Genomic DNA, 15,436 nt, shown 5'->3' on the forward strand with positions numbered 1-15,436 from the left:
CGTCTTGGAACGCGACAAATGACAACAATTAGTCCACGCATCACAAGAAACAACTATTTGCTTTTATTTATAGTATCATTTTCTCGAACACTACAATGGTACAGTACCTAATTTTAATTTACAAGTTATTGCAAAAAAAAAAAAACACTCTATATTACAAGAAAACTTCTTGATATTACTATTTACAAAACATAAGGTGAAAAAATAATCTTTATAAACAATCAAGCATAGGAGTTTATACTCCTCATGGTCACTAAAAATTGCACAGTCAACTATCATCTGTGGGGAAAATCACAACACAACACCACTCCTTTCTGAACGTTGCAAGCCAGATGTTTTATAATTCCATGCCCAGATTCTTCGCTCTTTTTAGGCCAGTGACCGAGCTCAAGATTCAAGAACTCAAGATTCTGGGTTAAGGATGATTAAGGAAATTTATCAAGTAACAACTGTAGTGAATTTTAGAAAGCTGACGTTCCGGGCATTGGCCCTTCGTATTGAGTATCGAGAATACTATTTCTTATTGCATTAACATTTAATTAATCTTTCCCTGGTTATTTGAACTAAACAATTCTGGACAAAGCCAATTCTCTAAGTAGCAATACTTCAAATTCTGAATGAAACCCTATCCCTCCACTGAAAATACAGTAACTAAAAGAACACGTTACATTTTACAACACCGGCAATGGCAGGTTAAAACACTTTAACGATAGGCAATACTGATATATTTCTATTTATGTTTACGTGTATTTCTATACAGTACTGTAAATAGAGAAAAGTATAAACATTCTGAACTCTGTTAATTTTACATTACTTATTCAACTTTTTGTTACATTACAATCTGAATCTGATGACTTGATGGTCATCCTATTGCATTTAATGTTCTAAACTCTGTTAATCTTACATTACTCATTCTTTTACATTATAATCTGAATCTGATGACTCGAAGGTCATTTTTATGTTCTAAACTCTGTTAATCTTAAGCCCGGGCCAAACGAGGATGAGAGTTGACTCTCATGAGAGTTTTTGTCAACTCTCATTGACAATTATCAACTCGTGCCAAACGAGAGAGAGAGTCCGTCAAACTCTCATAGACTCTCGTGAAAAATTTGAGCACGTTCAAAGTCGATGAGAGCGCATGAGAGTCGATGAGAGTGCATAACGAGTTCCATGCCAAACGAGAGCGAGAGTTTGAACTCTCTTCAACTCTAATCCTTGTTTGGCCCGGGCTATACGTTACTCATTTAACTGTTTTACATAACAATCTCAATCTTATGACTCGATGGTCTTCTTATGACATTTAATGTTCTAAAAAATTGACGGAGGCAAGTCTGATGACTCGCCAGGCTCATTAGCTTCCTGCTGACTGACCAGCTCTGTGTCACACAGTTCACACTTTGTCTTACCAGGCTCATTAACCAAGGTACACATGGGACACACATTGCGCCCCTCCTGAGCTTCCACCTCACGCAGTGTATCACACCCCAGGCACACAAGAACCTGGGGCCCATTTAACATGGTGCACTGTTTGCACTCCCAGGGTGGCCCTTCCTCTCTCTTCGGCTTCCTCGCACCCACCCTGGGTTGGGATCCTTTACCCCGGGTTCTTAACAGGCTTGACACAAAACGATGCCCGTTTGGATTCTTGCGGCATGACAGAGACATGGGCGCACAGGATGAGCAGTATGCGCGGCGACAGTGCTGACATTTAAGGAAGGCGACTGCTGCAGGGTTCTGACAGTTGACAGCTGAGCACTGGGTCCTACCCCTAGTTGCCAACTGCTGACTGTCCAGACTAAGTCCATCAGTGGACACACTTGTCTGTCCAGGAAGGGGTAGGGTACTGCTGTCTAAGCTGAGTGGTTCCTGTGGAGTTGACGCGGAGGCTAAAGCCCAGTCTTCAGGTACATTTGGTTGTCTTTTTATGTCCTCACCTGTATCTAAAATCAAATTGTAAACATAGTGAAGAACAATGATTTAATAGTTTTGCCAGGAATAGATAGCATTGTGGCCATTGTGGGTTTGCTTGCTTTTGTCTGTCTCATATCAAATTACTGAGGTTTTTTGTCAGGTTTTTTGACTATTTATTTGTTTATATATGTACAAGGCTCCAGGAAAGTGCAACAGTACACTGCATTTGTGTTAACAGCCCAATAAGCATGTAGATGTTCAACATCCCCTGTGTGCCAAAAAAACTATCAAGAAACATGCCATATTTGACTCGGATATATATATTTTTTCTTTTACTGAGGAGAACAAACTCTAACCGCAAGTACCAACAACTGCTTTACGCTGCTTTTTTCCATTGGTTGTATAAAAAGGGTGTCTTAAGGCAGGGTTCCGACTAATAGGTAAATTTACAGAGGCACGATTTAGGCCAAAACCCAGATAATTTGACTGTCAAGTGTGTCCTACTTTTAGTCTTTACAAAAAGCACATCCTTCTCAGCAGCTCCATGTATCCCCCCTGCATATGCAGCATGCATTGGATAAGTTCTTAACGCTGATAATATTCACATCATACCTAATGATGCAGTAGGGGAAGTTTCTTCAGCTGCTCTGTCTGTCAAGGAAATAGCATTACCTACATGTACAAAGGAACATTGTGTTAACATCAACAATGACTTCATGGTTGAAGAATGGAACCATGCATTATGACCCCAAAGTTGCCATGAGACCCTTTTAATTTTTTGTTTGGTCAAAGCAAACAGAACCCATCAAAAAGCAGTCAAAATAATTCTTCAAGATTTTTGTCATGTACAATGTAGCAATGTCATTATAGTCTGCATGAATAAATAAAAGGAAATAGGTATTATAAATGGGAATTCCGCATGGCCACATCCAGGGAGTGGCTATTCATTCACTTTTATGAGATCAAAGTTGAAGTTAGAAGTGTTGGATTTTGTGAAGAGAGGAAAACCGGAAACTCTGGGAAAACTTAAAAGGAACAAGGAGAAGAACCAACAACAAACTCAATCTACGGCATGCGACACCAGGCCTGGTATTCAAACCTGGACCACAATGATGGGAAGCCAGCACTCTGCATTCTACTCTCCACAACTGTAAAAACATCTTCTTGTTGATTGCAGAAAAATAATTAAACTTGTAAACAAGTTATTTTAAAAAAAATTAAGAATCCTGTTTTTCATGTCCTCATAGTTACTTCTGACCATTAGATTAGCTTTCATTCAGGTACATGATTTACTGGAAGGAATTAAAATTATGTTATTTGACTGACCTGTAGGGCTAAGAAGCCGAATTCTGTCAATTTCTTTCTGTAACTCATCCAGTAGGCTTGTTTGTCTTTCTTCTGTATTTCTTGAATCTGTTTGCATTGTAGGCAATGCCTCCCCTCCCACCGCTCCCTCAAGTTCAACTTCACTCTCATTATCATCATCATTGTCATCAGCGCCATCATTTCCTTCATCATCTGAATGGTCAGACAGGGCATCTAGTGAGTTTAAAAAACAAATTAACAGGCAGATCAGATCATATCGGTTTGCACATCTGTTTTAGCTAGGTAAAAAAGCACTAGCATGAACATCGCTTTTGATTACACATCCTTATACACCGACCATGAAGTTGGCAATAGACTTTCATTGATTGAAGATACCTTGTTTGTAAATAAACATGTTTAGGTGGCTGGTTTATTGGAGGATAATACCGAAGGCTAAAAGATTGTGCAAAAAGCAAAAAATGAGCAGTTGGCCAAGAAGCAGACAATATGATATTTGATGGATGTATAGTAAGTGCATGTCAACTTTGCTGTCGGAGGTATGACTTTGAAGGTTGTATAGCAGTGAAAATTGAAGTACCGGTAGTGTTAAAGAAATAAAACCCTATGTCTGTGTGTCTACATAGCGTGATAACTCAGAAGCCTTCCTGTTATTCATAACCATTGCTTTCCCAAGTGTGTGCTTCAGGATATGTAAAAAAAAAAGCAACATTTTTCGATCTGATGTAATGTATATGAAATAATTCATATATGAACTGCGGATGGATATGAAAGTGATAAATGATCATCGCAGTGAATTTCAAATTTAAGCAATTGGAATAAAGAAGCCTGAAAAAAAATTCAAGGCTTCAATGGGATTCGAACCCGTTAGCTCCACGATACCGGTACGATGCTCCACCAACTGAGCTATTGAAGCCACACATTGGGAGCGAGGTCAATTGTGAGTTCATATTTTACTCGTGAGAGGAGTGAAATGATGTAATGTATATGAAATAATTCATATAAATTATGAACTGCGGATGGATATGAAAGTGATAAATGATCATCACAGTGAATTTCCAATTAAAGCAATTGGAATAAAAAAGCCTGAAAAAAATTCAGGGCTTCAACGGGATTCGAACCCGTGACCTCCGCGATACCGGTGCGATGCTCTACCAACTGAGCTATTGAGGCCACACATTGGGAGCGAGGTCAATTGTGATCTCTTTTATGAAGTTATTGAAGCTATGTAGCATGACATTTTAAAAATAATTAATAAATTACTATATTTTGTTGACAGGAAACCACATTAGCTCTAGCTGGTTTTCATGTGGGTCCTCAAAACAGGTCAAATTGGAATTTGGAAATGTTGGTTTTTCAGGAGGGAAGAAAACCAGAGTACCCTGAGAAAAGCGAAAACCACACCAAACGAGGATACCTAAACTTCGAGCCAGGATTTGAGCCAGGATTCGAGCCAGGATCTGAGCCAGAATTCAAGCCAGGGTTTGAGCTAGGATCCAAGCCAGGATAAATTAGAATGGGACTAACTATTTAGCGCTTCGATTAGCCTGAAAAGCACTCTGGTTAGCCTAAATAGCGTTCGGTTAGCCTGAATAGCACTCCGGTTAGCCCACTTTAGCTTGGGTAGCTTGCGGTTAACTTTTATAATAGGGTTAGGATTTCTATCTGAAAAATGGGTGGATTCTAGCTCTGATCCTAGCTCAGATCCTGGCTCGAATCCTGGCTCGGATCCTGGCTCGAATCCTTGCTCGGATTCTGGTTTTATCATTAGTTTATCTCACAGCAAACTCAATCCACATAATGGCACTGGGCCCGAATTAAACCCGGCCACATTGGTGGGAGGTTCACGAGTGTTGTCACCACTGTGCCATCTCAGCTCCCCTGAAACCATTGGAAGAACTCCTGCCATTTTTTTCTTGAAGATCTCTAATAACATTATAACATTTCTAGTTCTCGCACTCACCCAATTCCTCAAGAGCTGACTCAGAACTGCTATGATCAGAACTCTCTGGTTCATGTACATGTAACTCAAGGTCCGGTCTGTCGTCCCACGGTTGCACTGTCAAACCAGTATGAACAATCTCCCCCAGTCCTTGTAATAAAGTCTCAAACAGAGGGTTGTCCCTATCCTCCCCTGGATGAAAATCTTCTGTCTGCACCTCTGCATCATGGAATTCCTTTTTCTTTGACAGTTCATGTTTGTTGAGTCCAGCAAAAGCATTCTCTGAAAACATTTTAAAATCACAAAATAAGATGCCTAGTAGATGTAACAATGTAGGAGGCATGGTGGCCTAATGGTTAGTGCCCTGAACTACGGATCGGGCAGTCTGGGTTTGAGCCCTGTCCAGAGTCATTGTGTCGTGTTCTTGGGAAAGACACTTAAAGGGGCTACGACACGAGGATTTCGCAGATTTTTGGTCTAAACTGTTCTGAAATCAGTGGTAGGCAACTTAAACCATAAAAACATTCTCTTTGAACATCTAAAGAAAGAAATAACTTTAATTTGCGGGAAGATATCAAGCTACGGCTAAAAATATCGATTTTTTTGAAGACGCGCGGAAACAACATGAAAAGTTAAGCCTTAATTTTTCAAATTGCAATCCATTTCCATCCGAGCCATCCGCAGCCAAAGACGCAGCTATACAGTTTCAGCTCTCTAATATAACAATTTTTAATAAAACTGGACCATTATTCATAGGTTTCATACGACACAGATATTAATTTTAGCTGTTAATAAATCTGGTAAAATTGGTGACAAAGCCCCTTTAAAGGAGCGATGTCTCGATATTTTCAGTCTTTTTTGTAATTACTTTCAAATTGAAGGAATCCTTCAAATAATAGTTTTCTAACATAGAGGAGCAACCAAGCAGTAATAAAAAGGCGAAAATAAACAAGGATGGTTTTGACTGACGAAGATTAAAACGGATTACGAATGACAAACTTGAAAAAATTTGCCATTTTTTCAAGATGTGTTGTCCATGACATAGCTCCTTTAACAGCCCTTTGAGGTGGACTTATTTTCTGGAAGGGCGTATATACGGTTTTTTTTGGGGGGGAGGGGGAGGGGAGAAGAGGCTATTTTCGGATGGAAACTTGCGTTTTAAAAACGTTTGGGTTTATATTTGAAAGGGATACAGCGTCTGGGAATTTTTTTGGTGCATTCAAGAATATCACATGGTAAAACTCTCTAAACAAAAAGATATGGTTAGGTACTCAAAACAAGTCCTACAGTCCTACTTTTATCAATGAACTGTTAGCTTACTAAAGAGGGGTCTTGTTAGGGAGGGGGGCTTAAAGGGACCGTGTAACGGTTATTAGCCAAACTTAAGCATAGGAAATGCCCATCGAATTCGTTTAAATATAACCCCTCAGAAGAGTGAAGGAATATTTAAATTACACACTCAATGCAAAAGAAGGTACGGATGGCCAAAAGTGTCGAAGATTGAAACGGATTGCGATGTGGGTTTTTGAAATATGGTCCGGCGGAACAGTTTTCAAAGGTTATCTTGTCTGCTTGTAACTTTAAATTATAACACCCGTGAGGCACATTTGGCTGCAATGAAGCTTTGGTTTTGTCATTTAGAATCATAGAATTTATTTATTTGTAAACATTTAGTTTCATAGCGAATATGTGGCAATAATTAATAACAAAAAAAAAATAACTTAGCCGTGACACAGCCCCTTTAATGCTCATAGTGCCTCTCTCAACCCATGGGGGTAACTCTAGGATGGACTAGCATTCCATCTAGTTGGGAGTAGAAATACTCCTAGTCCTTTAATGCTACAGAATCATTTCAATCCATGGACAAGTTTGTTCGTACAAGGTTCTGTTTCTAAAAATACGTTGTGAATATAAAAATGTACCAGAATTATTGTTGCTGTTACCTTGACTTTAACCTGCCTTTTTCCTTACAAACTGTTTTCAAAACGCATGAAATGCTGTCTCACATAACCTATTTTTTCAAAATTTTCTGGAGGAGGATACCCCCAGACCCCTTACGTTCTCACAAGATTTGGCCCTGAATGCACTCATGCACATCCACCCATGCAAAATCCTGGTTACAATGATGGGCCTGGGTAGCTTAACCAATGAAAAACAGTATCTTTGGACATCTGAAGGAAGATATAACTCTATTTTGCAGATATCAATTATCGGTATCAATTTTTTAAAGACACGCAGAAACAACGTGTAGTTTTTTAAATTACAATCCATTTTTACCCAAGCCATCCACAGCCAAAATGCTTGTTAACAATTTCTGTCAGTGCTTTAATATAGCAATTATAATAAAAATGGACCATTATTTTTAGGTTTCCTATGACAAAGATATAAATTTTAGCTGTTCAAAAATCTGTTAAAATCTCTGACATTAAGCCCCTTTAAGAAAACGTTTTAAAACATAGCAAGCAAACCTTTTTCTCCTGGCTTTAGATACCTCACTTCACCAATCTGTGTTTCTATAATGCAGGCAATGTCATACTCAAAGTAATATGTCAGATTGTCCACTTCTTGTGGCTCCAGCTCACACTTCTCCATAAGAGTTGACACCTCATCGACAAGTTTGTAAATGTTCTGCTTCTCGTCAATTAAAGCACTGTCATTGTCTTGGTATTTCTGGATCATGGAATATGCCTGGTCGCACTTGTTCACAATATCTGTCATGAGACTAGAAATGGAAAAGACAGAACTTACAACAATTTGGCCATGTGTGGTACAGTAAACACCCGCGTGTGAGAACCTACAATTTTCTAAGTTTGGCAAAATAGGTTCATGTATTTGGGGGTAGTTATTGGTAATTTAGGCTAAGTAGGTTCTTAATAAGGTTCTTAATTTCTAAGGAGGAGCCATAGTTTTTGATTGTACGAGAAGAAAAAAAAATGGGTTTGGTCCTTCATTATGCAGCATTTATTCATAACTGTATTGCTTCAAGCCTCATGCAAGGTCCAAAGAAGACAATTACAGTCTATGTGAATCTGTCTTTTCTTTATTTGTAAATACAGTTTGGGATGTTCTGTTAAAAATATTCATAAAAATTTTCTATAACCCACATATAAGAACCTGCTGAAATTTGCTTGGCTAAACAGGTTCTTATATTTTGGGGTATTAAAATGGCAAATTTCTGCCAGCAGGTTCTTAAACCACTAGGTTCTTACATGCGGGTGTTTACTGTAATACCAGTACCTCAAAAACTGTAAATAATGTTTCGCACAGTTTTCTCTTGCATTAGGTCAAGTGTACTATTAACACCATTGGGAAGTGTGGTGGCCTAATGGTTAGCACACTGGACTACAGATCAAGAGGTTCTGGGTCCCAGCTGCCCTGACCTTGCAACTGTGTTGTGTTCTTGGGCAAGACCCTTTACTCTCACAGTGCCTCTCTCCACCCAGGTTTTTTTTTTTCACCCAGTTATATAAATGGATACTGGCAAATTTAATGCCTGCAGTAGCCTGACTAGCATCTCATCCAGAGCGGGCGGGAGGAGAAATAATGCTAGTCACTAAATGATTCGAAAACCAGGATTAGTTCCAGCCTGATATGCCTCTACATGTAGCCTCAAATGTAGAATGAACCATATCATTAATGTCATTTTATTCGTACCTCTCTTGAGCATCCAAGGGTTTCATTTTCCTATTTGTTTTCTCATCAACCTCGCACTTCAGCATGACCTCCCTTCTGCTTATGCAAGCTCGTATCACTCCCATGTGCTTCAGGATCCTGTTTCGCAGATACTGTTGAGTGTTATATATAGATTCCTTTGTGTCAATCACCTTTCTTCTTGCTTTCTTGATCGTATCATAATGATCACCTAATTTCTTGGACAAAGTGCGAAGCTCTTCACGGGTTGATGAAGCAATGTTAGTGGCAAGCTCACATTTATGGCCAACGTGCTTACCATACACCTGATAGATACAAACAAAACTTTTTATTATGTTGGTCAACATAATGTTGTAGTCAAGCCAAAACTTTGAATCCTTGTCCTTTAGGGATACCCCAAATGGAATGCCTAAAGTACTCTAGTACAAATACTGTACATTTTCACAAACTATTTCCAGAAGCCATTAAAACTTGGCATTGTGCACCCGGCATTTATTCAAGCCTGGTATTAATTGGAACCCAGTGGTTATTCTGGGCCCATGGGCATATTTGTCATTTTAGAAAACCTAATTTTGTTGTCACAAATACCTCAAGATTACTGAAATAATTATATAGAAAATCTAACGTAAACATCAACAAAACAAGAAAATAATGTCACTGACTTCATTTCTGCTAAAGAATATCTAAAACAAGTCATCACGAATTTGGGCCTGAGTCACTTAGGGTAGAATATGATAGGGCATGGATTTTGTTGTCAGTTCTGATAAGCTTCTTTGCTGCCCCTTTTAAAGTTCATAGAATGATAATTTTTTCCTGTGAGGTGATGAGAATCACTTAAATAAGGTTGGGTTCAAATAAACACTAGACTTCAAATAAATGCCAAAACTCTATGGCGTGCGCCTTCAGAGAATCATGGTAGTTGTATTCATCATTGCTGAGTCTCGCGTATGGTTTGATGAATACAACTACCTTGATTCCCTGCAGGTGTGCATCATGGAAGGAATTGGGCATTATTAATATTTCTGCATGTACCTGACAATAGATGCAAATAAGACAATTATCTGTGTAACAATACACTTTCAGAGCTTCATCATGTTCAGGACAAAGGTACTTGTTCTTTTCTTTCTCTTTCTGAATGCCATCAGTTTGAACTTCTTCTTTGCCCTCAAGAATTTCAAGGACTCCAAAGTTCTTGGGAAGATTTCTGACAGACTCAAAGGTCTTTGGAAATAGTGTTGTGTCTATTTTGCAAGTAGGACAGCAGATTGTTCCAGGGTTTCGGGCTTGAAATGCTAACTTGTTCAAACATCCTTCAAAGACAAATTAATAAAAAAGTCAGTCTTAATGCATTTCAATCTCTCTGTTTAATTCATTCTCTGCCATGATAAAACATGGTGCTTGCACTTAGAATGAATCTGACATTGGTTTTTTCCTGAACACAATAGTATTCTGAGATAAAGACATGCTGGGGAGCAAGCAATCACTGTTTTAGCTTTCCAACCAATTGTCTGCAAGATGGAATGCCATGTGTAGGCAAAAAAAATACTTGGAATGTACAAATTAGTTAGCCTGGCTTAAACAATCCAATCCAGTGCATTTTGTTGCAATTACAAAGCAAATTTCAGCCCGGGTTAAACACTTTTAAAACTGTAAAATTATCGTGGCCGCCATTTTCTTTCAGTGAAAACTATCACTGCGCATCCGTAAGGTCACTTTCGGGCTGAACTTTAAATGCAATTGCATGAGGTTTTTCAGCCCAGGCTGAACTTCAGCCTGGAATGAAACTTTCTTCAAGGAATCACAAACGTCTTTTAAGAAGATTTCTTCTAGAAGCTGAGCTGAAATTTGGCCCGAAAATCGGGCTGAGATTTACTATGTAATCAGGCCCTTTAAGGCAACCTCCCGATTCTGGTGCCAAAACATCTTTTTGCTAGAAAAATCCCTGTTGTTTGATACAAAAACTGACAAGCGCCGTCACACTCTAGTTAAGTTGTCACTTAACAATCATCTCCCAAAACACTGACCATTTCTTTCCCATCCACTGTCTCTCCCCCTCTCCCCAACTGGGGGGGTCTAATTTAAAACATTTTCCTGGTAAAGAGAAATTTCTTCAAAAGCTATAAATTGTGCGTTTTTGCTACCGTGCCAAGCTTCATTTTTAAGTTCTTATGATATTTTTGCTGATAAAGGATTAAAGAATAAACATTGAGCTTTTTGAAGACGAGACGCAGACGCCAAACAAACGCGCACATTTTATAACGGTGTCAAATTATTCAACATCCCAACAACATGGATGAGCCCCAGGAGACATGTACAGATGCACAGAATTCTCGATTACACATCTCTCGTAAAAAAGGTACCATGAAGTGGATATATACACTAGTCAAATTGTCTACCTGTACAATAAGTGTGTCCACAGATCAAATTCCTTGGTACAAACTGAATTTCTTCAGAATTGAAGGCATTGTAACAGACGGAGCAACATAGCCCCCGCGGTTCTGCCATCGAAACTCGACAAAATCGCAAACAGTAAGGTACAAACCAAAGTTGATAGCTCCTAGTTATACATGACTAGAACTCCTAGCCACATTTAAATCTAGAAATATCAAAATGTTGGCAGACAAGCAGCATAATGTTGTGATGTTTCTCAGAAATTGACGCTTGGATTTTTTCCGCGAAGTTTGTGAAGTCCTGGGTCTGTGTGCGCCTGCAAGCTGTTGATCAGAGGCGTTACACATAATCCACGTAAGTACTTCATATATGGTATTTATTATGTACAAGATGGCGGATTGACTTAGAATAAAAGCATGGAATTGGATGAGGAAAATCTCGAAGATCAAAAGCCTCACGCACCTTGTAGCGGGCTAAGAAAGGAGCTGAAGGAATGCATTTTAGAAAGCGATTGTGTGAAAAAGGTAAACTTAAATTTGAATACTTCCCTTATGGTGTAGATACGGTGGAACCTGCAAGCAGTGAAATGGAGACACTGATCATTCAGGATCATTGAATTTGCAGTTCTACGTACCCTCATCCAAATGACTACACCAGAAAAACTACTGACTTAGTAATTTAAGAACTTATTTGCGCTGTGAAGAAACAGTTTCAATGCATGTTTTTATACATTCAAATAATTCAGAAACATAAAAGAGGCCATGCCAGGAGAGAGAGAGAGAGAGAGAGAGAGAGGGGGGGGGGGACCTTGACTCGCTTGTCTGAATTTAAAAATGCCAGGTAACCCTGTTTCAGCGGTCATTGTAGGCATTTTTATCACTTGTCGGAATTTGGCGAGGATGGTTATTGTCTGTCACAATTTCATTTTATCTGTGGTCGCAACTTTTTGGGCCATGTCACCATTTGGAATTTACCCTGGCAGGGCCTTGTAAAGAAACCATATTCACTGGATTTCTGTTATGTCCAATATGTGATTGGGTACAGTGAACCAAATTTTTGGTACTAAGTGAGTTGCTTAAACTGGGAAATTCACTGTATTGTGTGGTTCCAGAAAATGTCCATACTCCCCCTACAGAAGTGATTGGAAATTCCTGGAAGTAGGAGGGGTCTCAAAGGCAAAAAACTGTAAAGAAATGTATGAAGCTTAATTGGAATTTCTAGAGGGGTGGAGGTCTTAGGAAAAAATCCCTTCTGTGGGGAGGTATGGATAATTTATGGAATTACACATTGTGTGAGACATGGTGGACTAATTGTTTGCATGCTCAACACGGGATTGAGTGCCCTGAGTTCCTGGGTGGTACTTGACTCATGTTTGGGTTTAGTGGTGCTACTGGGGTTTTGAAACCCTGAACTTGTTTAGACAAAAATAACCCTAAATACCGTCGCCTGCATCTAAGCGTGAACACTCGACGCTGAAACATGATCTAATTGGGTATCAAACGTGGCATGATTTGTGATCAAACGTTGAAGTTTAGCAGACCGTAATGGCAACTTTCGCGCCGAAAGTTCAACACATTTCGGTTTCGAAATGGCAAAAAGATTGAATATGAAAACTTCTTCTGAAAAATTGATCCTGATCTGTGTCGATATGCATTTGCAGGTTAACTTCAATCATGTTTGGTGTAAAGTTTTGTCCGTTGTCAGTGTTTATTGTCAGCATTTTGAGCGCGAAAGTTGCCGTTACGGTCTGCTAAACTTCAATGTTTGATGACGAATCATGCCATGTTTGATACCCAATTAGATCATGTTTCGGCAGCGAGTGTTCACACTTAGATGCAAGCGACAGTACCTACCCTGTGTAGGATAACACTCTCTATTTTAAGGCCCGAAAGGACAAAGGGCAACATCCACACTCTCTTGTTTTACTCAAGTGTTCTATTGACAATTGTAATTACAGTATCGTAATTCCTTCCACGGGTATAAATTGGTACTAGGGACGATGGATCTGTGAGGGAAACCTGACAAATTAGTGGGTGAGAGGCTGACCTGTGATGTACTAGCATCCTATCCAGGAGGGGGGGTAGCAATACTCCTAGTTGCTTCGTGACACAGGAGCCAGGATAACCACTGGCAATGTGGGCTAGTTGGTCTGATTATGACTTGTGTTTTAGCACAATGTGTGATTTTTTTCGCCATTGCGATAGAAACGATGCTTGAAACAATTTTTCCATTGTTTTATATAGCATGGGTCCAAACCCAGAAGTTGTTTGGATGCAAATGCCGAGGGTGTTGATGAAAAGTGCAGAAGTCTTCAATATGCTTTCTTTGAGTGTAGAAGATCATTGGTAAGATAATAATTATTATAACTACCAATACAAGCACTATTGTGTTAAGGTCAATCTGTCATATGCATGTCAACCTTTCTGATCTATCATTTTAAATTTCTGTAAGATGTGTTTTATAATATAATAAAAGCGTTAAATTCGTTAAAATTAGCTGTATAAATCTAAACAATTAAAAATGTGCATTGAAAGAAATAAAAAGTAAAAATCACTAAGAGTAACAAGTTTTTTTAAAAAGATAAGTTTTGAGTTTAGATTCTTTCTTTTAAAATTCCGTATTTTGCGTGCTGAAAAGGCAGCATACTGCCATTCATTTGATGTTTCACAATAAGACACGTCTTTTTTATTGTAGCCGGCAAATTTTTGGGGGAACTGGCTCAGATTATGTGAGCGAAGCTATGATTGGCTTTAACCTTGGAAAAGAATGTGGTTAGGTTTAAACAGCCGTAAGTGGGGAGAAGTGTTGCATGATGACCTAAATAATGACTGTTAAGGAGACTGGGCAACCAGCAGATTATATGCACAATTTTCTTCAAATAGCTCATGAAAAATAATTCCTTAACCACAGTTGAAGTTAATCAGGGGGCAAGAATGATGTTACCATTTCAAATTTCATTTGAGGGTGCCATCATAGGATTTCAAGCCTTGTATCTTGTTGATTTTAGTGTAGCAGGGCTTCTTAAAGATATTACGAACCCTATAAGAAATTATCATCTTTTCATTTGTTGGCAGTTGGATTTTCGCACCCGTTTTAGAGGAAGAAAGGGTTACTAAGAAAGAACAACAGTGTACATTGCATTGGAGAGTTGGTAAATACACTGCATTGCAGATAATGGAGACCTTTTGGCCAAGAACTTGTTCTATCTCACAACAGTCTCAATATTACTAATATTATACTAATGTGTTTGTTGTTTTAATATTTTATTTTGTAGAAAAAGACATTTATTTGATAAATTATTAAGAAATATTCCGGTGAAAACAAAGATCTAAGAACTACAGCCACGTAGCTCTATGCACGTATTGCTTTCCTACAACATTGTGCTTAACAAAGAAATCACAAAGTTGTATTTTTCTGAAATGCTATTAGTTGATTGTAAAAATGGTCTGTTTTATTTCTTGACCTAAAAAAAAACCCTCAAGGAAGTCCAATAACACTAAACTGTGATACTATTAGAATGTTGCGAAGACTGGATAGTATAAATTGAGTCAACGAAATGAGTTTGTAATAAGTCCACTTGTATTAAATATTTTCAAAACATGTTTATGTTGATAAAATTTTCTTTCTGAACCAGGAATAGATTTATTGCAATTGTCAAAATTACAAAAATTTTGACAACTGTACTTTTTGACACTATTTTGACGCATTTTGATTGGTTTCCAACTTTGTAGCCAATCAGAACATCTAAAACCCGCAGCTGACAAGGAAGCAACTAAACTAACATTAAAGATGCCATGTTTGTTCAACAATACAACAACAATAGTTTCGGCCTACCGTACGGCTCCTTTCAGAGCTTTCGTATTTACACTTGTACTGTTTTGAGCGACTCCTCGTGGGAGCTTTCTTGACACGGCTAAAAACGTGACACAACGATTAGGAAACACTTTCTCAAACTTGGCTTCGATTGTGGAGATCATCAAATACTCGTCGAAAATACTCCGCTGCGCGTCGTATTTTCAACTCTCTTTTCGGTGTTTGAAAATGTAACATGGAACAGTCTCGTGCTTGATATATTACATACAGGGCTAATTCCTAAGCACTTATCTACTAAATGCACGAAAAAAACTACTCGGGCACCCATCGCCAAATGAACTTTTTTATTGTAATTTTAGATACCTTTTTAATTGAAATTGTAATTACAGTATGTGGCCCTTGGTC

At 38.5% G+C, this 15,436-nt stretch overlaps 2 protein-coding genes across 2 annotated transcripts; one reads left to right on the plus strand and one right to left on the minus strand.

Annotated features, from left to right (window-relative positions):
* Window positions 1–43: 43 nt before the first annotated feature.
* LOC144653282 (uncharacterized) lies at window positions 44–11,512 on the minus strand. The gene is made up of 8 exons (XM_078513238.1): window positions 11,224–11,512; window positions 9,860–10,137; window positions 8,831–9,132; window positions 7,645–7,898; window positions 5,198–5,458; window positions 3,238–3,450; window positions 2,524–2,583; window positions 44–1,934 (listed from the first exon to the last, which is right to left on the minus strand). The coding sequence occupies exons 1-8, from the start codon at window positions 11,330–11,332 to the stop codon at window positions 1,309–1,311; spliced, it is 2,103 nt and encodes a 700-aa protein (XP_078369364.1). The 5' UTR covers window positions 11,333–11,512; the 3' UTR covers window positions 44–1,308.
* Window positions 11,513–11,600: 88 nt separating this feature from the next.
* LOC144654653 (cytochrome c oxidase assembly factor 5-like) lies at window positions 11,601–14,816 on the plus strand. The gene is made up of 3 exons (XM_078514853.1): window positions 11,601–11,742; window positions 13,462–13,563; window positions 14,293–14,816. Exons 1-3 carry the CDS (start codon window positions 11,635–11,637, stop codon window positions 14,332–14,334), a joined length of 252 nt encoding a protein of 83 aa, XP_078370979.1. The 5' UTR covers window positions 11,601–11,634; the 3' UTR covers window positions 14,335–14,816.
* Window positions 14,817–15,436: the final 620 nt, after the last annotated feature.

The sequence above is a fragment of the Oculina patagonica genome, chromosome 5 (assembly GCF_052425735.1).
Source record: "Oculina patagonica isolate OP01 chromosome 5, crgOcupat, whole genome shotgun sequence".
NCBI lineage: Eukaryota > Metazoa > Cnidaria > Anthozoa > Scleractinia > Oculinidae > Oculina > Oculina patagonica.